The sequence below is a fragment of the Plecotus auritus genome (genome assembly GCF_963455305.1).
Source record: "Plecotus auritus genome assembly, chromosome: 5".
NCBI lineage: Eukaryota > Metazoa > Chordata > Mammalia > Chiroptera > Vespertilionidae > Plecotus > Plecotus auritus.
In genome coordinates this window covers 6647846-6674583 of record NC_137776.1, presented here as the reverse complement: position 1 = coordinate 6674583, position 26738 = coordinate 6647846, and the positions used below count along the sequence as shown (strand labels likewise).

Sequence of the window (26738 nt, the reverse complement as noted above, 5' to 3'; positions counted from 1 at the left end):
GAGGCAGCTGATCAATGTCTCTCTCATCGATGTTTCTAACTCTCTATCCCTCTCCCTTCCTCTCTGTGAAAAATCAATAAAATATATGAAAAAAAAAGTTTAAAAAAATCAATGCGGGTAAAAAATTATAAGCATAAAGTGTAAATGTTTAAATATGCTCTGAAAGATGAAGGTGCACATCTTTAATATGGAGAAGATGGTTATTTAGGTCATAGGACTTACAGAGGAAGTGACTTTAAGTGAGAATATTAGTGTCCGATTTTGTAGATGCCCCTCACACATTAACAGAGGTGAGTTTCAAGGGCATTTCCATAGGAGGAAGGACTATATCCTTGCAATGTTTTAAAAATAAAGGAAAAGTTAAATGTTTTGTGTCCTGTTTAAGAAAATCTTTTAAGATGTATGTGTGTGTATATATATAGCATAACATGTTTCTCTTTGATCATTATAACTTATTTTTGGACTCAATAGGACAAACTGTTTAGAGAAAAAAACACCTTACGTGATAAAAATTCAGATCTAATTTCATATGCATTATGGTCCTGAGATTGTAATAAATTATAAAGAGCATGACTTGTACTGTTATTACCATGAGGGATGCATCATATTTTTAATTAAAATTAAACCATTATCTCTCAAAAAGTACATTAGCTATACAAATACTTTCTTTTGATCTGTAGAGAAGGTTACATAATATTTTCTCTGTTTTCAGAATGGAAATTCTCCCGAAACCTTGGAGAAAATCGTTCTTGGCCGCGAGCAGCTACATTAGGGATCACTTGAACTCGATGAACCCCACGATGCTGGCGGTGCTGGACCTGTGGCACAGCACCTTCAAGTGAGTGTCCTGGCCTGGCTGAGTTTTGTTTGTTTCTGAAATGGAAATTATCGTATGGCATCTTAACTATTTCTTTTCTACTTTAAGGACAAATATTAAAAATATCACAAATGCAATGTAACTATTTAAGCATGGTTTTAAATGAGCAATATAGAAATGTATGGAATAAAAAGCAAACACTGCCGAAACCGGTTTGGCTCAGTGGATAGAGCGTCGGCCTGCGGACTGAAAGGTCCCAGGTTCGATTCCGGTCAAGGGCATGTACCTTGGTTGCGGGCACATCCCCAGTAGGGGGTGTGCAGGAGGCAGCTGATCGATGTTTCTCTCTCATCGATGTTTCTAGCTCTCTATCCCTCTCCTCTCTCTTCCTCTCTGTAAAAAATTAATAAAATATATATTTAAAAAAAAAAAAAAAGCAAACACTGCCTCTCTCTCTCATCCAGTTCTCCCCTCCCCATCCCATACCCTGATATCACACAATCTTTTTTTTTTTAACTATGTATTTTTTTGTTGATAGTATTACAGATATCTCCCATTTTTACCCCCTTTTCCCTTCTCACACAATCTTTAAGGGGTAATTACAGTTCAGGGGATGAATTATCATGCCCTGTGTTTTTTTTTTTTAATATATTTTTATTGAATTCAGAGAGGAAGGGAGAGGGAGAGAGAGATAGAAATGTCAATGATGAGAGAGAATCATTGATTGGCTGCTTCCAGCACACCCCACATTGGGGATCGAGCCCAAAACCCGGGCATGTTCCCTGACGGGAATTGAACGCTGACCTCTAGGTTCATAGGTCAATGCTCCACTACTGAGCCACTCCGCTGGGCATATCATGCCCTGTTTTATTTTATTTTTTATTTTTTAATATATTTTATTGATTTTTTACAGAGAGGAAGGGAGAAGGATAGAGAGTTAGAAACATCAATGAGAGAGAAACATCAATCAGCTGCCTCCTGCACACTCCCCACTGGGGATGTGCCCACAACCAAGGTACATGCCCTTGACCGGAATCGAACCTGGGACCCTTCAGTCCGCAGGCTGACGCTCTATCCATTGAGCCACACTGGTCAGGGCCATGCCCTGTTTTAAATCCCACAGAACACTGGCCACTACCTAGACAATATTGCCCATGCTAGTGGCATGAGTGATGGTCCCAGGTGACCCGGGCCAGGCATCACCCCCCCCTCCCCCCGGGCACTGTCCGGTGGGGGCGGGGCCAGCGGGAGGAGCTCTGGTGGGCACTGTGAAGCTGGCGAGCTTGGCCCCGGCCTGAGGACGGTTCGCCTCGTGTTTTAGAAGCTCCAGCTTCGTCATCTCCCCTTCCTCGAACGGCCACTTCCAGGGCTCTGGGAATATGTCTTTGTAAATATGCAAAAGTAATGCATATATGCTATTTTTCTTAAAGAAGGCCTCCCAACAGCCCCCTCCAAACACGGATGGGCCCTGTTTTATGGCAGAGGGGATGGCATCCTGGCCTGGGGGCGTGTGGGGCGGGGGAGATGAGGTCTGTGAGCCTTTTCTCCCGCCACCACGTGGTTTCCTCTCAGCCACTCACAGGTGGAGCTGCCGGAACACCCTGGGCTGGGTGGGCCCCACGGCTCAGCTTGTTCATAGAGGGCTAGGCTGTGTCTGTTAGACGTGCTATTAGGCGGAGCTTTCAAAGCATCCTGTTTCAGCCGTTACGCCACACCACCCAGTGGTCCCGCGTACCCACCACCTCAGCAAAGGTGTGCCTGCAACGCTACCCCACTCTGTCCTCGTGGGCCAGCCATGTGTGAAAAGCCACGGCCAGGGTGGCCTCGGGCTCAGAGGCTTGGAGAAAGAGCTGATGTGCAAATTGACACACAAGACAAGAAATATAAATTTGGAAATGATGGGGGAAGCCAGAGAAAGCTTAACTGTAGTAGTCAAGTCCCACGGAGTCTCTGTACCGGCTGCTTTTATTTGCTAGAATACACAATTGCCTTTTAGGAATGCACACAGACCTATCCATGGTCATGTTTAGTGAACAGTAAGATTATCAGGTTGGGGGAGTTTGCTTCAAGCCATTGAGTCAGCAGTAGGTAATAAAAAGCAAATATTCACCCTGGAATATTCAAAGAGCCCAATTCAGCCTTCTGACCAGGCTTCTCACATTTATATTAATAACTGTTGATCTTGGTTCTCAGCAGCCATGCCCTGTACTGAATGCTTTATGATCTAAGAGATTAATTTTGCTTGTGAAAGGAGTATGAATAAATCGATTTGAAATGTGTTTTGTTTACTAGCCAGGATTTTATATTAACCTTTAAGTAAAAATTAACTGTGATGTTTTTAATAGTGGTTACTATCTTTCAAATAATATAGAAATCACTTAATCACATGGAAATAGGGAAGAAATCTATAGTTAAATTGTAGTGAGTAACACAATTATACTAATAGGTAATCCTATTATACTAATAGGTAATCCAATTATACTAATAGTAACCCACATATAGTAAGTCCATAAGTTTAGTACCTATATTATCTTCAACTTAATTTGTTGTCTCAGGTCTTATATTTAGGTCTTTAATTCATTTTGAGTTAATTTTTGTGTATGGGGACAAGTGGAACCACAAAAGACCCCGAATAGCTAAAGCAATCCTGAGAAAAAAGAACAAAGCTGGAGGTGTCACACTCCCTGACTTCAGATTCTACTACAAAGTGACAGTAATCAAAACAGAACGGTACTGGTAGAAAAACATACACACAGACCAATGAAACAGAATTGAGAGTCCAGAAGTAAAACTACATGTACACGGGCAAATACATTTTTATAAACAAGCCGAAAACGTCTAATGGGTGGGGAAAGCCTCTTCAATAAATGGTGCTGGGAAAGTTGGAAAGTCACATGCAAAATATATTAATTATATTTAAAATTATGTTATCTCATGTACTTGAATTTTTAATTTTATGGAACACAAATTTTAGTGATAAAACTTAGAAATATATTTTTTAGAAGGGACAAAATAGCAAAATACTAAATATAAAACCACTGTTCATTTTTATCTCACAGGAAATTACGTTTAGTTGATACAGAAGAATTTCACAATCGCCAGGAGGCGTTAGAGCTGTCGAATTTTCAGACCATCATCATGAGACACCTCGAAACCGCCAAAGAGACTCTGCTTAAAACGTAAAGTTTTGACAGAGGATAATGAATTTAAAAATGGGATTGGTGGGGTTCTGCATTTTAACTGCTTGTAGAAAATTGAATTTTAACAAGTTTATAATCATTTCTGCTTAAGAGTTAAATATGAGATGGTTAACTGCTTTGGTCTGTGATGTCTACCCAAATGTTCTACACAGCACAGATTGTACAGAAACCAAAATGATTGTGATCGTTGGTTACTTTTTTCTTAATGTCTGGTTCCCACCTCAGCTCTGATTTAGTTCGCTTAGCGTAACACCCTCAAGATTCATCCTTATTGTCCCCCGGGGGAATGATTGTCAACTACTTACCTGCCAGATATTTATTTGACATCTACTATTGACACATGCAAGTTGCTGTGCTTTTTTCATTTTTCTTTTGGATGAGAGATGCAGAAGAGTTTAAAGAATGATTAGGTGGGGAAAATATATCCTTTACAGAAGTTGACAATCTCATTGGAGGTTAGATTTGTCAAATGATAATTGCACCAGGGCTTCATCTTAACGGGTAAGGCTGTCCCAAGTTCGAACACTTAGCTCCCAAGTTCTGCAAAAGTCCTCACAGCATTCCCCGCCCCCCCCCCCCACACACACTTATTTCCTCCTGTTTTCTAGCCTGTGATCTCTACGTATAGGCAGTGACACGATCAGCTATATTAGCTTCACCTGCCTTACCTGTTTTACTTACTATTCTACTTCTACTCCACATCCTTTTCTCAGGGTCTTTCTCATTTCATGTCTATCTATTTTTTTTTTTAAAAAATATATTTTTATTGATTTCAGAGAGGAAGGGAGAGGGAGAGAGAGAAACATCAATAATGAGAGAGAATCATGGCTCAGCTGTCTCCTACATGCCCCACACTGGAGCTCGAGCCCACAACCCGGGCATGTGCCCTGCCCAGGAATCAAACCCTGACCTCCTGGTTCATAGGTCAGCTGGGCATAATTTCTGTCTATTCTTTGGTGAAACTGCCATCTTCACTATAACCCTTTTTCACTAATAAATGGGAAATTACATCTCTGTCCTATGACTTCAAAGCTGTTTTGCTGCCATGACACATGGCCTTCATTATTATGAGAGAAGGGATGATGTCATGAAGTTTTATATCTCTCATGACATGCCCCCAGCACAGAGTAGACACTAATACGTACTTGTTAATGGGTGAATGCATATATTTAAAGCTTAGCTTGTTCTTCGAGCACTCAGGCAGCTCCCGAGGTTATGGATTCCCCGTTTTAAAAAATCCATTATCTCTTGTGAAAGAGGTATCAGTATTCCTTAATTTCGTAATGTTGGACAGTGGTTTTATAAACAGAAAACTTCACCTATTATCATCCTGATGTCTCTATCTATGAATTTCACTGTTTTCCTTTTATCATAAGGATACACACACATTTTATTTTATTTTATTTTATTTATTTATTTTTTAATATATTTTATTGATTTTTTACAAAGAGGAAGGAAGAGGGATAGAGAGTTAGAAACATCGATGAGAGAGAAACATCGATCAGCTGCCTCCTGCACACTCCCCACTGGGGATGTGCCTGCAACCAAGTTACGTGCCCTTGACCGGAATCGAACCTGGGACCCCTGAGTCCGCAGGCCGATGCTCTATCCACTGAGCCAAACCGGTTTTGGCAGGATACACACACATTTTAATCTCATTCACTGTTTCAGGATTTTACATTCAGGGGAATAAAAATATAATCTATTTGATTTAGTTGATTTGTACCTTGTTTTCAAGTCACCGTGGAACAGATAGGACAGCATAAAATGCCAACTGGGTTGAACCCTACAAGCCCTCCCTTGGCTCAATCAGTTGTTCACATGCTAGCTTTAAGCAAATCCATTCCCTGAAGAACGTTGGAGAGCCCGGACAGCAGGAGTACCCTGTAATAGTCAATAAAGTTAGTTGTCATATTTATTCCAAAAGTGTATCCATCATAGTTCTAGGAGTTACATCTCCTCACAGCATCACACCACTGAGTCATTTTCTATTGGCTGTGATGCAAGTGTCCGTTCCTGGGAGATGTGAAATAGGCCAGCGCGTACACTCAGGCAGCGGGCAATGCCACTTAGCACCGTGCCTCTCGGCGAAGGCCTTCAGCTGTCCAGCAGTTACTGTTCACGCTCAGTGTGAAAGGGGTAATTCACTAAGAACATGAGCTTTTAAGAGTCTGTTGTTCTTTCAAGGTGGTTTCCAGAAGTGCAGAACATTTATTACCAAGGCAATAAAAAGAAGCAACTGCCCACCGGCGAGAGCAGTGCCAAGCTGGAGTCCTTTTTCAACTGCGCTGCTACGCTGATGACCCTGCAGCTGCAGGACCTCACTTTGGCCTCCATGCAGGACTTCACGGACTTAATCGCACAGCCCCCAGTAAGACTGGTCCAGTTACACCAATATGCATTGACTAACTGACTCATTTTCAATCTCTTCAGGGAAGAAAGGCTAAAATGCCTTTACCAGTGGGACAGCAGAAAGTACAGGGTGGGGCCTAATTAGGTTTACAGCTGTTCTTTTGGAAAATGATACAATAATTAATAAATAATAACACAAGAATAGACTGTGTTTCTCATACAACTATAAACCTACTTTTGCCTCACGTTGTATGTCCTTAGACCTATTATGCTTATCTGTTTAAAAAAACAACAGTACAAAGTTAATGTCAACCTGTGTGTTTAGGATATGTGGGTATCGATCAGCACATTGGTGAGGATCAGCAGAAATATGTGAAAATTCCCACAATTAGGAAATTTGGGTCACGATGGCCGAGGAAAGTTTCCATGAGAAACTCTTCTATTTCGGGAAGAGGTCCTATTGCGGTGTGGGCAGGACCTGGGACTTTTTTTTTTGTTTGGGAATTTGAATGTCCTGTTGGGCTCTTTTTTGCCCGATTCTAGAGCCCCGCTGCCATGCACACCCTCCTTTTCCCAGAATCTATAGGCCCCATGGCTGCTAGACGCCAGCAAATCCAGCTGGGAGTCACTTGCCCTTTTCCGTAGCTCTTCTTCAGCTTAGCCGTCCAGGGCGCAAGAGGAGCGGTGGGTTCCCCATATTCCAATGGGGCCAGCACACTTCTCAGTCTATAGCAGTTCACATGTGCAGGGTGGGGCAAAAGTAGGTTCACAGTCATTCGTATGGAAAGTAAGACACTAATTAGTAAACAATTACCCATGAATATATACTTTTTTTGCAGGATTCTGTTAGAGCTTTTGAACATCCAGGTTTCATCATGAGACTGCTTCTTGATAATGACACCATTAAGTTTGAACCTCAGTTCGAAGACTATATAGACATCTTTTTAAATATTTACGATGTCATGATTAAAGCTGTCAGTTTTGTGCCGAGGGTTGAGACAAAATTGTATTCCAAGTGGGTAAGTAGCATGTATATTCTGATTGCTTGAGTTGGCATGATACTCATTTCAAAAGGTGTCGACAGGGATCCTCTGCTTTGGAGAATTTAAACAGCCTAGTAACATTGACTTATAAGGAAGTTTTGCTCCAAAAGAATACTGTTTTCCCATTAACTTCCCCAACAATATCCCTAGTTTCTCAGTCCAGTCTTCCACTGGAACCTTCTGGTCAGAGAGAGAAGACCCAGGCTAACGTACTTTCTGGGATGATCAAACAGGAATGGAAAGAGAAAGCAAGAAGAAACGGGAAGTGTCTCTGCCCAGAGTTCATGCCCAGGGAGAAACAGAGATCTTACAAGTCACTCACACAGGAAAGAGACAGAAGGATGCATGGAGGAGGATGGTTTACCAAAGTCTGTGTCGTTGGAGATGGCTTTACTAGAATACCACCTAAATACCAGCTTTAGAGAGGCCTTTGAGTAAGATAATGAGCATGCTCTTAATGATCTTTGGCAGCAACTGCTGAGGTGGAATTCAGATAGATGTTTCTTACACAAATTTTGATAGAAATTAAAGGGGAAATTAATTTTTTTAATTAAACCTTTTCCCCCCACAGTAGGCAAACCTACGAGGAACTTAAAGTGTTGTGAGTCCGCGTACATCACCATCTCTTGGTATAATTTGAGATGCTTTTGAACTCTGAACTATCTCATCTGATATATCATTTCTCTTCGCTCTTGATAGGAACTGATTAGAAGTCACATGAAAACAATACTTTCTAATACAGTTCTGAAGTACTGGTCTCCAGTTCTCTTTAGAAAAATGAATCTATAGCCTTTAAAAATTACACAGGCTGTTAATACATTTGAGAAACATTCCATAATGAACATTAATGAGCTTTACATTAGATCCAATGATTTTACATGGCATACAGTACATAATAGAGATGGCTTTAGTCTAATGTTCTTTCTGAGAGAAGGTAACATTCTCATCCCCGGAGCCAAGGGGTGAGTTGGTGGGTGGTGGGATTCACTCAAGTTCTCATGAAGCATCTGTAGTTCTAAGCAAAATAATTTCCTGAAATGCCCACTAGGAGGCATAGTGGTCAAATGCACCCTGGATACCTCACTAAATTAGTTCTCTTAAAGAATCCTTAGAGAGCTTTAGCCCAGAAACCTGATTTGTTTGCTTCAATAGATTCACTGTATCTTGATTTTCTTAATAAATCCTGTGCAAAAAAAAAAAAAAAAAAGATGCCCTAAGCCCCACCAAAAAAAAAAAAAAAAAAAAGAATCCTTAGATATTATTAATTTGAATGCTGCGGAACACCCACTAACTTGGTTCAAGTTGGTAAACCATGTAGGCACATTTATTTGTCCTCTTATTTGAAAAAGAGGAGAAACGCTGTTGAGATTTGGTTGCTTATTTGAAATCATGCCTGATCCATTCTTGCCCACCATTATGCTAATGATGATAGCGGAACGCAAATTTCGCACCGCGGGATTTTCTTCTGCTCTCGTTGCTGTTCATTAATCAAAGGTCAATAATGAGGAAACAGTCTTTCCTTTCTCTAGACACATTACTCCTCAAAGTGAAAACGTACTGTGATAAAAAAACAAACAAAAAACATGATGATGTGACATTAAAATGCCTTATTTTTAAAAATAGTGTACAATGCAAACATCGCCTCATAAAACTAGCATATACAATTGGGCAAATAAAATGTGGAGTTTGCTGTTTTTATATTCTCCTACTTGGTGTACATTTTTAAGTGACTGTTCTTTCATCCGTAGAGAAAAGCAAAACATAGACTAGGTAGGTAGCCTTATGAAAAAATAAAAAGTTATATGAAACCTAGATATTTAAAATATACAAAAAAACCCAGAAAACACTAAAATAGAAAGACTGCATATCTTACTTTAGAGAACAGAAAATCAAAAAGACCTTGTGAATAAAAAATAATGTCAATACGGTAAGATTGGCCTTTTTACAAAACTAAATGACACAGTTACCTTTACATAAGGCATTTTAAATTACTACCATTGTTTTCCGCCCCCCTCTGTTTAGGACAGTAACTCTAAGCCAACAACCTTGGCACCAATAATTCTGGATGAGATCATTGAAGCTCACAAAGAAAAGGTTAAGGAAGTGATCATGAGAGAGAGCGCAGCCCCCATCGAGCACCTCAAACTCTATGACAAGTACGACTTCCTGATCACCAGGAAAGCTGAGCGAGATGTGGATGCTTTCCTTGCAGAAAACCACCATTACGAGAGAATAATACAAGAAATCCGCAAATACCAGCAACTTATAGAGGACATACAGTACACCACGAGAAAGGTAGGCGGCCCGTTTTGTACAGCTCTTCCCTGTACCTGATGGCGTTTCCCCAGGGCCACCAGAATGTGTCTTCAGGCCACACCGGGAGAGACTAAGACCAGGACTAGCAGAAGGGAAAATACCGAATGAGCCTTTCCAGGTGCCAAGCATTGTGGGAAACCCAGGATGCACGGAGCTGAACAAAACAGACACAGTTCTGGCGCTCAAAGAGTTGAAAGTGTACTACAGCCCTAACTTTTTAAGCACTTTGATTTGACCCCTCAACAATTCCCAGAACTTAAATTTTTATTTTTTTGGTTAATCCTCACCCAAGGATATTTTTCCATTGATTTTGTAGGGAAAGTGGAAGAGAGAGGGAAAGAGAGAGAGAAACATCGATGTGAGAGAAACACATCAATTGGTCGCCTCCTGCATGAGCCCTGACCAGGGCCTGGGCCAGGGAGGAGCCTGCAACAGAGGCACGTGCCCTTGACTGGAATCGAACCCGGGACCCTTTGGCCCACAGGCCGACGCTCAATCCACTGAGCCACTGAACTTAATTTTTTTACTTTAGTGTTTATAACTCCTTTGGAAAATATGGTAATTTCACCAAAATATGGTTACTTCTGTTTAGCAGGAGACTGGTAAATTAAAATTTCCTCCTTTTTTGATATTTTCTAAATTTTCTACTATGAACATGTTACTTTTTGTGTACAAAGCAAATATAACATTTAAATCTTACACTGTTAAGCAATAACATAGTTCTCCAAAGTTTTTATATTTATTATTATCTTGAAGTAGAATTGGCTTTCAAGATAACAAACTCTTCAAAGAGATTTACCCAAAAGATAGCTATAAAAACAAATAAGTATTTAAAAAAACCGGCCTTCATGACATGAAAAAAACCACCCTCAGTGTTATTAGATCACACACACACACACACACAATTAATGTTGTCAGAAAGGCAAAATTGTAGGAACCTTTCATTTTGATCATATTTACTAACCTTCTAACACTTGGCATTGTAGACTGTTCGCTTAGGAATGTTTGAGATGCGCTGTGAGGATTTAATCAGAGCTTTGGTGAAGCGAGCAGAGGTTATTTGTGGAAAACTTATAGCTAAGATGTTCAGAGACCATCAGGAAGTCAATACAAGGTATTTATGTGATTTTGATTAAATTTTTATTGGGGGGATGATGTGAAATAGAATCAACTGTCATTCAACTACATAAGTGGCTTACAATGGTGTCATGAGTGACCCCGAAAGAAAAGATAACGGCTGAATTTATTTCCATTTGGCTTTTTGTGTTATTTGGTGATTGCTAGTATTCTTTTCACCCCAGGAACCTTTCCAGTTGTTTTAATGAAAGTGGCATGAAAATGCTCTGCATTTCACTTGCACGGGCCAGGTGGGCCTTACCTGCGTTCCTATTTGTAAAGTTGCGTCGTCAGTACCCAAAGGGGGTCTTCAAAGTGGATGCACGCGGTCGGGTCGTTGTCCTGGGTCCTTAGGGACCCGCACATCTGGAGCTTCATCTTGCTGTCGTTACTCTTCAATCCATGGAAACTCTTCATCTCAACGAAGAGCCCATTGGTTGACGAACCTCAAGATTCTTAGGAGACCTGACCTGTGCGAGGTCACCTCGCAGAATGCTGAAGCAGAACACCTGTGCCTTAGGACATATCGCTAGTCTTCCAACAAGTGGTGTCCCTGCTGACCTGGCAGCCTCTTTTCTGGTTTCAGTTCTGGGGGGGGGGGGGGGGGTTTGTATGGTTATGGTACTGGAGAGAAAAAGAAATGGTTGAAAGGGACATTCCTTCCAGGCTGTAAGAAGCCAGAAACAAGCTTCATTTACCTGCCGCCTGTTGGCCAGACACCGGGCCCTGGGCCCACGGCTGGAACGGCTGGGGGAAGGCGGTGTTGACAGGGAAGCAGACATACCAAGACATGCAGACCGTACATGACCATCGCCCGCAGTAAGCCCTGCCCTGGGCCACACAACCTTCTCTCCGGGCAGAGGATGGGGGAGAGGGGCAAATCTGGGCAAGCTGCCCAGAGGCGGCGGCGGTGGCTTCGCTGTGAAGGAGGAGGCTGCCAGGTGAGTGGCGTGGGAGAGAATTCCAAGCAGACAAAGACTGCGTGGAAGGGAGTGAGCGATGAAGATGGGCCGGTTAGTCCAGAAACGGGCGTGGTGTGTGCTCCTCTCACAGACACTGTGTGGGAGGGGGGAGGGGGAGGGGGGGCTGGAGGGGGAGCACGGGGTGAGAGCACTTGGCTTTGGGCAGCTTCTCGGGGAGCCAGGATCACGTATTCAGCAGAGCACCCTTTCCTCTCAAAGCACCAGGAGAAGCGTGCAGATACCTTGCACGGCCTGCTTTTCCCGCCGAGGGAAGTATTTCTTTTAATTTCACAGCTCTTTTCCCTGCCTCTTCCCTGCCCTCTGAGCCCCAGCCCCTTCTACTCCCCCCCTCTTCCCCCAACGATCCTCTCCCCGGACTCATCGGATGCACAGAGGACGCAGCGGGGCTGTTGCAGGGGCCGTGGGCTGTGCACGCCCTCAGCTCTGGTCCCTCTGGCTCTCACGCACCTCTCCAGGAACCCCGCAGCCCTCCCGCCGCGAGCTCAGAGGGCGGGTCTCGTACACCCTCCGCAGGTCTCTCCAGCTGCCTCTGAGCTCCACCCCGTCGCTTCCACCCTCCGGGCTGCCCCCGATCGGCTCTCTCTTCTCTGTGATTCCGCCCCCGAAATGTACAGACGTGTTCAAAGCCCTGTCCCAACCCCTGCTTCACCGCGGCGTCCTCCCCACGCTGTTCTACTCTCCTTCACCTGGCGGCCAGTCTTCTTGAAGAAGAAATTTCTATACATTCTATTCTAGCTGGGTGTCCTTGGAGCCCAGCTCCCATTTGGTTTGATGGTTTGATGGTTTGTTTTCAGCCGCACAGTAACTTCATTATTTATACTGGCCACAGCCCAAGTCAGTGGGAACACTGGCATCTTACCAGACGTTTCTGGGCACCCAGGCCCCAGGGAAGCATTCCCTCCCGGTGACGTTGCTCACGCCTTCCTTTGCGCCACTTTATTTCGTGCCATCGCGGCCAAGCCTCTGCCAGGCCCCGAGACTCCCGGTTGGAAACGACGGTGTGTGGGTCTGTCTCCCGTGTGGAGTGTGAACTCCTCGAGGACCAGTGCTACCTTTTACCCATTCCTGTGTCACCCATGCTGTCGCTGGGCGTATACTAGCTCAGTGGTCGGCAAACTCATTCGTCCACAGAGCCAAATAGCCACAGGACAACGATGGAAATCTCTTTGGAGAGCCACATTTTTTAAACTTAAACTTCTTCTGATGCCACTTCTTCAAAATAGACTCGCCCAGGCCGTGGTATTTTGTGGAAGAGCCACACTCAAGGGGCCAAAGAGCCGCCTGTGGCTCGCGAGCCGCAGTTTGCCGACCGCTGTACTAGATGAACAGTAAATGTGTATCGAATAAGTGAACACAAATTTGCTTTAAATTCATTAGATACCATATAAATAAGGTAATCTTATTTTATGTTTCATGTGACGGAGCATTTATGTGGGATATAGGGACGTCTTTAGGAAGGAAGTTAATTCTGGCTTTCGCCGCTGTTTCAGGTTGTGTGATGAATTTGAGAAGATTGCTGAAAAAGCTCTCAGCACCCCTCCAAACACAGCGGAACTGATGGAAATGAAGGTACCGCCTGTAGAGTCTGTACGGTTGTATGTGTAGCACATGATTTCGTTCTCAGCTCCTGCAATTATTGACATGATAACGCAATAACAAGTCCCTCCAGAAGTGATCACGGCGCCTTACCCCATTCTGCAGAGTTCCTGATGGGTGCGCAGTGTGGCGGTGTAGGCGGGCGCTGCGGGGCGGTCCTGGTCTCAGCTGGGCCGCTCACACAGGGAGCCAGCGGGTTCTCAGCCGGGCCGCTCACGCAGGGAGCCAGCGGGTTCTCAGCCGGGCCGCTCACGCAGGGAGCCAGCGGGTTCTCAGCTGGGCTCGCTCCGGAACTTGCTGAGCAGTGGCCTCGGCTCCTCTCCGGCCTCCCGCACTCGCCTGGGCGCTCATGACCCGGCAGAGGCACAAGAGCAAGCTCAGCTTCACGAATGCTTCTCCCGTTTCTCCTTGGGTCACATTAGCTGACATCCCATGGAGAAAGCCGGTCACGGCCACAGAGTCAGAGGGAGAGGATCTGCGGGCAGGTCCTGGGGGTGGGGGGCGTGTGAGGCTCTTAAGCATCGTCTCCCAGGATGTCATTGAGAGCACCGTTCGCCACTAAAGGCATAAACCAGGACCATCTGGGCCAGGCGTCCTCAAACTACGGCCCACGGGCCACATGCGGCCCGCCGAGGACATTGATCCGGCCCGCTGGGTGCCGCTGCCTGTCCTGCTTAGCAGCCGACTCGTCCCGGGCCTGCAGTGCGCATAGGAATTTGTTCATAGTTTTTTTTTTAAACTATAGTCCAGCCCCCCAACGGTCTGAGGGACAGTGACCTGGCCCCCTGTTTAAAAAGTTTGAGGACCCCTGATCTGGGCAAACTGAGATAAGTGATTACCTTTAATTTTTTATCGCCAAAAATTTAATCCTTAAGTGATTTTTTTGTTTTTCTATAGGCTAAATTTTGTTAAATATTAAAATTTTCTGTTATACTTGGCTGAAATATATTATGTTTTGAGCATAGGATTTATGGTACTGAAAATAGTGGCCATCTCACTTTTACCTTTTTTAATGTTACTCCTGTGCTTGAAGGTGAATAAAATAATATGGAACAACTAGTTAACCATCATTTCATTTTATTCCTTTTTCATTCTCACAACATTATGCTTTTATGGGATCTTTTACTTTTTCTTTTTTCTTTTAAAGCAGTCCCAAGATGCAAAATAGAACCCTTTCATTTTTAGATTTAAAAATATTTAAGCAAAACGCGTAAAAATCATTCAATTCTTTGTATAGACAAGAAATTTCAAAATGAGTTCAAATGATAATGCACATTTTATGGTATATTTTACATATATGTATATTTATTGATTTCAGAGAGAAAGCGAGAGGGAGAGATAGAAACATCAATGATGAGAGAGAATCATTGATGGGCTGCCTCCTGCACGCCCCCTACTGGGGATCGAGCCCGCAACCCGGGCATATGCCCTTGACTAGAATCAAACCCAGGACCCTTCAGTCCACAGGCTGACACTCTACCCACTGAGCCAAACCAGTTAGGCTAGGGCAATGCAGATTTTAAATTATTCATGTAAAGGTTTGTTAAAATCATTACAACCAACTCTAACATATTGGCCTCTATATAAAAAAGCTCTATTTCTTGAAAGTATTTATATTAGACTAAAGTTCTTAGGGTGTGAATTTATGTGTGTGGGGAAGGAGTGAAATATGCACACATGCCTATATATATTCTCTTTTAGAATATTTGCATATTTTATATTAGTTGTTATAAGACATCAAGTGGTACCTGGATTATGGGTGATTATAAATATAGCTGGAGAATTTCATAACTGTAAATTCCCTTGGAAAAATAAACGCTGACCATGAAGAGTGTCATTTATTTACCCTCCTAACCATGATGGGGAGTATTAAGGAATTTGGTGTTATTTCATGGGAATTTCTATTGTTCATAGCAACCTTTTACAGAATTAGCAAATGGGATTCCTTAACTGGTATTTAAGAGATTTCTGTACCTTAAAAAAGTTTATTGCCACAAAGACAAAATAGTTTCTCAGTTTATTTAATACAGAAATTGGTCATTTATTATCAGAAAGGGAAGTAAAAACCCGTTCTTTGACTACAGAAAGCTGATTAACCAAAGTACAAAAGTACTGTGTCGTCAGTTAGATGTCTTCTTAGCTGTGAGGATACCAGGTTTGCATCTTATTTGTTTGGAAAACCGGAGAAGAATGCTATGGGCTTCTGGGAAAAAAGAAATGTCTTATGTGTTTGTATTTTTACCGCCCCCTGCTGTTTAGCAGAGGTCCTGCACTGTGGTCCCCCGTCTAGAACCACGTCTACAGTCCTTTGAACACGTCTATAGTGTGTATCTATTTATGCAGTGTGCTTCTTCAGGCTGTTTCCTAACAGGAGCTGTTCATGAAAATGCCATCTGCAATCTTTGTTTCCCTCAGGCTTATATTAAGAAAGTAGAGACAGTGGATATGATTGATCTGGGACGCAGATTGGTGGATTCTAAAAACTGCCTCGCCTTCCTCATCGAATGCTCCACCTTCTCCCCAGCAGACATCAGGCTCAACAACAACGTCTTCCAGTGGTACGGGAGGATGGAGGAAATCTTTGATGAGCACAGGAGGATCATCGCAGAGAAAACAGATCAATATCAAGAAGGTCTTAAGGTTGGCACCACGGAGATTTTAAATGCTTTCCATTGTCTTGACACGTTTAGATTTTACCTTCTTAGGTAGTGTGGTACCTCACCCATCCACAGGCCATCCACTTGAGCTCTCGCATGCTATCCATCGTAGCAGAAGGTAGTACACACACTGGAGCGATGGGGTGTCATTTCCTGATTCTTTTCAAGGGAGAAAACATTCGAATACATGCCCACACATGACCATTAATGAAAACAGTACTTACCTTATACAGTCCATAGTGAATGCTCTTTTGAGTTATTTTACTTTTATCATTATTGTCAAAGCTCTCTTGATGAAGTGCACCTGCACACCTTATAATTGCTCAAACTCACCTAAGTACTGAGCCTAAAATCATCACTTTTTCCCCAATAAATGTTTTTATTGCTTTCAGAGAGGATGGAGAGAGAGAGAGAGAGAGAGAGAAACATGAATGATGAGAGAGAATCATTGATGGGCTGCCTCCTGCACACGTCCTACTGGTGATGGAGCTCATACCTGGGCAAATGCCCCGACTGGGAATCGAACTGTGATCTTCCGGTTCATAGGTCGACGCTCAACCACTGAGCCACACTGGCCCAGCTAGAATCCTCGCTCTTAACAGTTACTTACGCTAACCTTTTCTGTCCTACATATAAGATGCTTGTAATTGTCCCTGTCTGCCTGCCCAGCCTCATCTCCCACCCCTTTCCACTCCATGTTCTGGACTTTTCAGTGACCCTGAGCAACCTTACTGGTAGGTCCCTGCTCTCCCACGCCTGCCTGTCATCTCCTGCACATTTGTCCCCCTCCCTCTGGAACGCCTCCTGCCCGCACGCTGCGTGTCTGTCGGTCTGTCTGTCTAGCTCACTCGTCTGACTTTCGGAGACGCCCTGGGAGTCAGAGCTCAGTGCTGCCTCCCTGCTCCCCTGCACGGTTAGTGCCTCTGCTGGCACCTCTCCCCTGGCCTGGTCACCTGATGGCTGTGTTGTCATCCTCAGGACTGTCCCCCCACTAGACCATGAGCTCCCGGCAGCAGGCTGTTGGGGTGGACCGTCTCTGTTTATTTCCCACTGGCCAGCAGAGTGACGGACACGGGCATGCCCTGAGCTCTCCAAGCTGCTGTCTGAATAACTGGCGTAGTGTTTACAAATGGGAAGCGAAGGTTCCCAGAGCGACTGTCCCAGGCGGCCAGGAGGGACACCCGCTGGTAGCAAGCCTAGCGTCTTTCCACCCCACACAAGTGCCGTTAATCGGGGAGTATGTGGTTTGGAGAACAATTCACAGTGAAACAAACAAACCAAAAACACTTCATTTTGAACTGCAGTCTATATTTCTGGTTTACATTTAGGCCATTTCAGAATTTTTAAGAACTTGTAGACAACATCACGAATAATAAGTAGTAGATGCTTAAGTTACAATATAATCAAATCTCAGAAAATGCTGAGTGGCTCAAAATGGATCTCTCCTTTATTGTAAAGGATTCTCTTCTACACAATGTGGATGAATGGTGCCTCTCCTTCCCACTCCCTCGCTGGTCCAGAGCAACACCTCTGCCAGGAAACTAGAGGAAGGAGGACAGAGACCAACCTAGTAATCTATAACCTATAAAATCTAGTTTTGAATAACCTAGATTCGACTTCTAAATATTTCATCAAGAACTGCTTTTCAGGATTTATTTAACGCCTTACCAATGAAAATGTTATAAGAAGCCTTTCTCATCAAAAACCCACACACACCTGTTTCGTGTTGGGAGGCTATAGTGCGGGGGCTTTTACTTACCTTACACCTTTCTTGTGCAGAGAGCCCCTCGGATAAGAAAAATAAGCCTACAGCCCTTGTTAGCATTGCTAATGAGAAGGCTATTTGAATGTCAGAACACGATGAAATATCTTCTCCAGCTGTTTGTAGCAGGGCCTCAGATATCTCTACAGCCTTTAAAACACTGGAGTTTTCTTTGAGTCCCCTTCTTGATGACTACATGGGATTTTTCAAAGGCTTATAAATCATTTATTAGCACACATTCTTTAGCACCCTAAGGAATGCCATCGTCTAACACATTCTTAATCATGTTGTTGGTTGGAACTTCTCACATGGATAGCATGAGGGTAAACATTCTCTAACTTGTGAATCACAGGAATCTTAATCGTCAGTTTTGAATCCCACTCTGAAAACTCCTGTATACAGTATTTTATTTATTTTTTATTTTTTTAAAAAAATATGTTTTATTGATATTTTACAGAGAGGAAGGGAGAGGGATAGAGAGCTAGAAACATCGATGAGAGAGAAACATCGATCAGCTGCCTCCTGCACACCCCCCACTGGGGATGTGCCCACAACCAAGGTACATGCCCTTGACCGGAATCGAACCTGGGACCCTTCAGTCCGCAGGCCGACGCTCTATCCACTGAGCCAAACCGGTTTTGGCCTGTATACAGTATTTTAGATTCCAGTCATCTTCAAGATGATCCCTTTCTGTATATGTTGCCAATATCAAAATATCTTAATAACAATTCCGGCAGCCTTACAAGCGTGTGCATTTTCTCCCGAGGCCTCGGGGCTTTCACTTTCAAAAGGGTAACGAGCGATGTTGTTTGATCTGCCAGCTGCGGTGCGAGCGGTTCGTGGAGGAACTGGAGAGCTATGCGAAGCAGTCGGAGGAGTTTTACTCGCTGGGAGACCTCCAGGACGTGCAGCGGTACCTGAAAAAGGCGCAGACGCTGAACGCAAAGCTGGACCTCGCCGCCGACAAGGTGCAGGGAACAGTCCTTACGAGGACGAATCTGTGCGGGGGGGGGGGGGGGGGAGAGGATCGGATTTGCAGTGTGTGTTCGCCTTTAAGGAATAGATGCAAATGGAACACGTTTCCCTACATTTAATTAGGGAGGAACATAAGTGGCGCACACAGGTCTCACAGACATGCCTCAAGACGTGGCATCGCTGCTTTCCATGGGGCGTGATGGCACGGCGAGGCCTCCGTTTTCTATTGGAAAGACGGCGTCGTTTCTCCGTCAGCTTCTCAGCTTCCACGCTGTGCCATCGGCACACGTGTCGGTGTTGCTGTTGAGGTTGCCCCTCTTCACTGTTTTACATCAGGCCCGTGATTTCCCCTCCAGCCACCTGGCTCCCCACGTTGCCACTTCAGAAAGGCGCTTTCTCGTTAGGAGAAGCTGGACGGGGAAAAGCCATATTCGTTGCCGTGTAAGGTGTCTGACATGGTTAATTGTGTTTGTTTGTTTTTTTGTTTTTTTTAAATATATTTTATTGATTTTTTTTTTACAGAGAGGAAGGGAGAGGGATAGAGAGTTAGAGACATCGATGAGAGAGAAACATCGATCAGCTGCCTCCTGAACACCCCCTACTGGGGATGTGCCCGCAACCAAGGTACATGCCCTTGACCGGAATCGAACCCGGGACCCTTCAGTCCGCAGGCCGACGCTCTATCCACTGAGCCAAACTGGTCAGGGCGTGTGTTTGTGTGTTTTTTTTTTTTTTTTTTTTTTTTGTTTTTTTTTTTTAATACAAAGGGAAATAGGAAAACAGACCACATTATGATGCTCGGCCATTTTTCTTCCATTGAAAGATTTTAGTATCTTACGCGATCAAGTAATTAGTGTATCATCCTCACAAATATGTAAACACGTGTTGAGAAAAGAGAAGTAACCTGTAGATTTTTTATAGCTGACGCCACTGAGATTTTAAGTAACCTGCATAATTTGTATATTGAGCTCACACTTCAGTTCTATAGATTTCTCCTCCTACCACTCAAATACTCACATACTTCACAACTACACTAAGAAGAAATCAGTGCTTCCCCCCCCCCCCCCCTTCTTATTCTATTGATTTTCAAGACCCAGTTCCAGGTGCATCTTCTCTATGGAAGGACTATTCCAGCGTGCTCTTTCTTCTCTGAGCAATAGCGTTGTTTTGTACACACTGTTCCTTTGATATTAAACAGCTACTGATCTAAGACATCTCTTCTGCTGTTTACACTATTATTGAATAATTGCTGTTTAACTTTCGCGTACTTACGTCCTGTCTCCTCGGCTGGATTCTAACTCCTTGGAGTTGGAACTTTGCAGTAATTTTCCACAGTGCCCAACACAGTGCTGTGTGTGTTAAAGTACTTAGGTTCTTGTTACTCAGCGAATGAAGCTATACCCTCAGGATCCCTGATGGGCAAAGGCTTCTTTCTATGTGAAATTTATTTTGCTGCGTTAAGAACTCACCTAGTCATTGCCCTCTGGAAAGTGTAATTAAACAGTTTTTCCAGATTAGACCTAATGTCAATGTAACCTTAGGGCTTAAGGAGGGTTTTTTGGGTCACACTTGATATCTTTTAAAACGTAATTGTGAGTATCACCCCCTTTCAGAATAACGCCTTTACTGCCCGTCCTTCCAGATCGAGCAGTTTAATGCTGAAGAGGAGGCCTTTGGTTGGCCACCGTCCCAGTACCCTCAGCGCAAAAAAATCCAGGACAGCCTCAACCCCTACCTTCGTCTCTATGAAACCGCCGTCGAATTTAGCGGGAAATATCGAACCTGGACAGAAGGGCCGTATCACAAGGTGGATCCCGACCAAGTAGAAGCAGATGTCGGAAACTACTGGCGAGGACTCTACAAGCTGGAGAAGACCTTCCACGATTCCCCCAACGCGCTGGCGATGACGAAGAAAGTAAAGGCGAAGGTGGAAGATTTCAAGCAGCACATCCCGCTCATTCAAGTGATCTGCAACCCCGGGCTGCGCCCCAGGCACTGGGAGGCCATGTCCAACATCGTGGGGTTCCCCCTGCAGCCGGCGGACGACTCCACCGTCTCCCCTTTCCTGGACATGAATCTGGAGCCGTACTTGGATAGATTTGAAGGCATCAGCGAAGCAGCTAGCAAGGAGTATTCTCTCGAGAAGACCTTGGAGAAGATGATTAAAGAGTGGGACTCCATGGAATTTGTCATTCTCTCTTATAGAGAATCTGGGACATCGATTTTGTCATCAGTTGACGAAATTCAGATGTTGTTGGATGACCACATTGTTAAGACACAGACAATGCGAGGATCTCCTTTCATTAAGCCTTATGAAAAACAAATCAGGTAAGTGACACTTGTATGACAATGTTTATACTGTTACCCAAAACCCACACTTGTTTTGTTACCAACATCGTCACTCATATGTAATGTAGAGTTGTTTTTTTTAAAGTGATTCTGCATCTCATACTTAGTATTTTAAATAGTTCATTGTAAGGAATGATACCTTTCATCGCTTTGGGGCGAGCGCTGGTCTCTTTGCTGTCTTCTGTGTTCATAACAAGGTAGTGGGCAATCAGCCCCTAAGATAGTCATTTTATTGCCTATAATCTGATATTACATATTTGACTCTCAAAAATGATTTTGTGTCTATAGAAACCATAGACTATAAAACTGAAAAAAATGTCGTTTTCTAAATATACTAAATAGTTTAGTGTGGACAATCCCTAAAAGTCCGCTGTAATTTCCACTCCTAATCACGAAGGATTACTAGAAAAGTGCAAAAGAATGGAACTCTGATTTTTAGTCTGGTATTTTAGACGTTTGACACAGCCCATTAAATTAACTCTTATCCCGTCTGTCAATCTTTATAATTTGTATTAAAAGTTTACATTTTACCTTAAAAAGAGAGTAAATCCAAATCAGTCTCCCTTCTTCGGTATGAATTTGCATGACAAGGAAAGCTAACTACTTTGTATTACCCTAAACTTGGGCTCGGCTTGGCCTCTGTTGGTGGCTGTCTCCTGCCCTGCTTCCTCCTGTGTGCTCATCAGGACTAATTTTTGAAGCGCTCTGAAGGTGGTGTAGCTGGAGTCCGTGTTTAAGGGCTGTGCATGAGATCGTTAGGAGTGAGAACATTTTCTGCCTCAGTCAGAGGTTAGATGGAGAAACAGGGACCACCACCAGAGGAAAGCAGAGGCGTTCATTTCTTCTGGTGAAAGAGGTTAAACAAACCCAGTGATAAACATGGAAAGGAAAGTATTTTAAAAAGCCACTTGAAAATGGCAGATGACTTTTATTTATTATTATCATTTTTAAAATCCTCACCCAAGGATATTTTTTCATTGATTTTTAGAGAGAGTGGAAGAGAGGGATGAGAGAGAGAGAGAGAGAGAGAGAGAAACATCTATGTGAGAGAGACACATCGATTGGTTGTCTCCCACAGGCATCCTGACTCTGACCAGGCTGAGAATTGAGCCTGCAACTGAGTTACGTGCCCTTGAGTGGGAATCAAACCCATGACCCTTAGGTCTGTGGGCCGAAGCTCTCACCACTGAGCAACCAGCTAGGGTGAAAATGCCTGGTGACTTTTAGAACTCCTATTTATATTTCCTGGCTTTAACAATCTAAAATTATAGACCTTCACGTATAGCTGGTGTGTTAATGTACACATAAAGCTATCCCATCTCTAAGTTCTGTTGCTGTGAATTAATCATTCTTCTTTATGGTTCTGTTAGCTCTTTTAGCACAGTGTTCTAGCTCTTATAGCATAGTGGTTATAGCAGTCCGGGTTCAAATCTGCCTCTATCACTTATTAGTTGGGTGAACTTGAACTTGGCACTTACCTCCTCTGTGTGCCTTAGTCTCCCCGTTGGCATGTATGTGAGGATGTGAGGATAGAGCAAAGACATACTGAGACCTTAGAACTATGCTTTAAAGTTATTAGATTATGGTGTAATTATAACATTTATTCTTGAGGAAATCAAGTTACTATTTTTATTCTTCATATTTAGGAATGAACTGATAACCTATGTAAGTTCTGAAGTGCATCCTTCTCATGAATGCCACACTAATATATTTATGTAGATTTTTTAAAATGCCAACTACATCTTACGAATTGAAATATTTTATTCTGAAAATAAAGCCTTGATGGGCCTCAATTTTTTTTAAAGAAGAATGTTAAAGGAAATGAATCTTGGAGATAGCTACCTTTCCTAAGAAGTTCAAAATGTCCTTCCTCAAGGACACCAGTGCTATCTCCAAAGCCCATTCCTCAGCGTGCATCCTCGAGCCGAGGAATTGGGTTGCTGAGAGGTTCATTGTTACAACATGTCCGGGAACTAGCCCATTTGTAGATAGGTATGTGTTCACATGCATATCTACATACACACAGAGGTTGATGCTATGACTATACCGCAGACTTTGTAGAACTTATCTTTGAATGAAGGCAAACAAATGGAAATTGCAGTAACAACTTTGCATCCAAGATTGACAGTCTGGTCATGGTGTCGGTTAGTCATCGTCAACCTTGCTTGGTGTGCTATTGACCAGAGCCGCTGTGTTTGCTCCTCAGAGAATGGGAAGGCAAGCTGCTGCTGCTGCAGGAGATTCTGGACGAGTGGCTCAAGGTCCAAGCCACGTGGCTGTACCTGGAGCCCATTTTCAGCTCCCCCGACATTATGTCCCAGATGCCCGAGGAAGGCCGGCGGTTCACGACTGTGGATAAAACGTGGAGAGACATCATGAAAACTGTCCTACAAGTGGGTGCACCTCTCTGAGAATGTGATTATTTGGTTGAAATGACATGATTTTGGTTTTTAAAACAGTCCAAACAAGCCGTTGTCTTTTAGACTTGCAGGAGCAAGAAGTATCAAAAGCAAAATGCGTATTTTGTCCTGATTACTTCTTGAGGTCCAAGTTGGAATCGCCGTTATGTGGCGACACGCGGGTGTAGTTGTGTTCTTACCATGCGCCCTGCTGGGAAGGCCTGTGCTCCCGGGCCGCGGGCTCCCCCCACTGGGTGTGGGTGCTGTGGTAGAGACATGTCAGCATCCAGCCACTCAGTCAGCAGACTCCCCGAAGGGACCTAAAATAAAAAAAGGACAGTTGCAAATATAAGTAAGTCCAAAGAGCCCAATCTATACAAACAAATTGCAATCAGTTCATCAACACCGATCAGTGCAGGAGAACGTTCGATTACTGCAGCTATGGGCAAACTACGGCCCGCGGGCCGGATCCGGCCCGTTCGGCTGTTCTATCCGGCCCGCGGAGCCGAAAGAGCAGAGGGTTCTCTTGCTCTCCCCTCCGCTCCTTTACTTTGAATTTATGTTAGTTCACACAAACACTCCATCCATGCTTTTGTTCCGGCCCTCCGGTCCAGTTTAAGAGCCCATTGTGGCCCTCGAGTCAAAAAGTTTGCCCACCCCTGGATTAGCGTTAAGGAGGGAACTCCATAGGAACCGGGACACTGAAAACAGCAGCGCTAGCATGTCACGCTCCTGGGGCAGCGCCACACCTGAAGGCCCAGGCAGCCGGGGGGGCGGGGTGGGGGGGAGCCAAAGGCACGGACCCCTTCCGACCAGAGGGGACAGCGACTCGTCCGCTCCAGGTGGACTTTTCCTGCCGGAGCCCCGGCTCCTGCCGGCGCTGTCATTCATCGACTCGCTGAGTGACGCATCGTCACGGCTTCCACACAGCATCGCTCCTGCCGAGGCACTGCCGTTAGCAGGGAAAGGAGGCCACGGCCTGGCACCCCGGAGATTTCCAGGCCCCGATGGGCGCGCCGACCTTATAAAAGTGAATGTCGCATGCCGAGGACCGGCGCTGTACCCCGGGAGCAGGAGTTTGGGAGTTCAGGGTGCAGCTTCCAGAGGCTGCTTCCAGAGGCAGCCTGCCTGGGTCCAGCAACGCGGGAGTGAAGACAAGGAGGATGACGCTTCTGCTCTGGTTGAATCAGTAAATATAAAAAAGAAAAAAAGAATGATGCTTCTCACCAATTCACCCACTAAACGATGCACCATTTTGCTCCCCAACTTCCCATTCGGCTGGTTGGAGCATCTCCTGTCTGGGGAGAAATGCTTCCGTGGGGGACCTATCCCTGGTTTCCTCGAACAGGGGGTCCTTGACCCGCTGACCCTACCCTTGCCCTCTCCGTCCTTATAACTTACCCCTTACTTACCCTTTCCTGCCTACCCTGGCTTCCTTTTTTCTTTTTTTTTTTTTTAGGACCCAGGCCAAACACACTTACTGGCCCCTCTTCCTGAAATGCTGTCCCTCCAAATACCTGCAGAGCTAATTAATGTCTTTGCTCCCTTGAAGTCTTTTCTCAAAAATTACCTTTCTAAACAGAGTCTTACCATGGAGCACCCCATTTAAGACTGAAACCTGCCTTGGTCCGTCCTGGCACCCCCAACCCCCATTTTCTTACTTGCAGCACCCTTCACCTTCCACCTGCGATGTGGTTTACGAATTATCATGGTTCCCTTTATGCGCTGTCTCCCCCTGGAGGCTGGGGCCTTGGTCTCTTTTGCTCGCCCCGAGCACTAGTTAGAACAGCGCCTGACATGTAGCAGGCCCTGGATAAGTATTTGTTGAGTGAGTGAATGAATAATTAAATTGAGATCGATCCTTGAATTATTGTTAGTTCTAAGAATTCTGAGTTTCTTTTCTGATAAACCTTTTCTGAAAATTCCATTTTAGATGAGTGGCCCTATGACCTGAATGAAATCTAGAAACATCTTGGGTCTTGAAAACTTTTTATTCCTGGTGAGGTCAAAGGATCTCAAAGTCGCCCTCGCCGGTTTGGCTCAGTGGATAGAGCATCAGCCCGCGGACTGAAGGGTCCTGGGCTCAAGTCCAGTCAAGGGCGCATGCCCAGTTAGTGGGCTCAATTCCTGAATCAATGATTCTCTCTCATTATTGATGTCTCTCTCTCTCTCTCCCTCTCCCTTCCTCTCTGACAGTGGTCGGCAAACTCATTAGTCAACAGAGCCAAATATCAACAGTACAACGATTGAAATTTCTTTTGAGAGCCAAATTTTTTAAACTTAAACTTCTTCTAACACCACTTCTTCAAAATAGACTCGCCCAGGCCGTGGTATTTTGTGGAAGAGCCACACTCAAGGGGCCAAAGAGCTGCATGTGGCTCGCGAGCCGCAGTTTGCCGACCACTGCTCTCTGAAGTCAATAAAAATATGTATTTTAAAAATAATAAAGTTCACTAAAGAAAAAAAAGGATCTCAGAGCTGTAAGGGGATTGATGTGTCTACTCAGTGACCCCACATTTCCTTCCTGAGCGCCCGGAAGGTTTGATGAGGATCTTACCATTTTCCATCGTCCAGGGATTTCTGATTAGGAAGTTTCTGCCTCCGGAAGCTACTGGACCGGCCTGAGCTTCACGCCAGCAAGTGGATGAGACTGTACTTTCTGTGAAGCCCCTGGCAGCGGGACTCAGCATGCTCTCTCCACGTCCCGAGCTGAAGTTCCAGGCCCCGACCGCAGGCATTTGACCGAGAAATGCCAGCCACCGTGGGTTGCCATGGGCGCTGAGGGGAGTGGGGATGACTTGTGAAGGAAAAGAAGACACACAACATCTGTATAATTTTCCCTTTAACCCAAACCAGGACAGTTAATAGTTCCTTTCCTTCCCCTCCAGGGGACAGAGAGTCACTGAAGTGTCAGGAGCCGTGGGTGGTTTCAATCTTCTAGAAGCTTCCTGCTGTGACATCTTAGAGCACAGCCGTGCCCCGTGGAGGGAGGGGTGTTTCTGAGGTCCCTCTGCATTTCCAGGGGCCACCTCGTCTTCCTTCACTGAGCACCCCACACGGACGGCTGGAGTGCCTGCCCTGACCCGGGTGTTGGGGCAATGCTTGAAGGGACTTAAAAGGCAGTTTTCTTTTAAATATACTTTATTGATGTTTTACAGAGAGAAAGAGAGAGG

The 26738-nt window shown here is 44.4% G+C and overlaps 1 protein-coding gene across 1 annotated transcript in view; it reads left to right on the top strand.

Moving 5' to 3' along the window:
- Positions 1 to 26738, top strand: part of DNAH7 (dynein axonemal heavy chain 7) — a gene marked incomplete at its 5' end in the record, with an annotated part of 175496 nt that overhangs the window by 24702 nt on the left and 124056 nt on the right. The window contains 11 exons of the mRNA XM_080671125.1: positions 713 to 838; positions 3877 to 3996; positions 6205 to 6388; positions 7209 to 7388; positions 9435 to 9707; positions 10715 to 10842; positions 13318 to 13396; positions 15839 to 16063; positions 18664 to 18810; positions 20460 to 21145; positions 23373 to 23559. Coding sequence (XP_080527251.1) covers positions 713 to 838; positions 3877 to 3996; positions 6205 to 6388; positions 7209 to 7388; positions 9435 to 9707; positions 10715 to 10842; positions 13318 to 13396; positions 15839 to 16063; positions 18664 to 18810; positions 20460 to 21145; positions 23373 to 23559 — 2335 coding nt within the window. The remainder of the gene's footprint in view (positions 1 to 712; positions 839 to 3876; positions 3997 to 6204; positions 6389 to 7208; positions 7389 to 9434; positions 9708 to 10714; positions 10843 to 13317; positions 13397 to 15838; positions 16064 to 18663; positions 18811 to 20459; positions 21146 to 23372; positions 23560 to 26738) is intronic.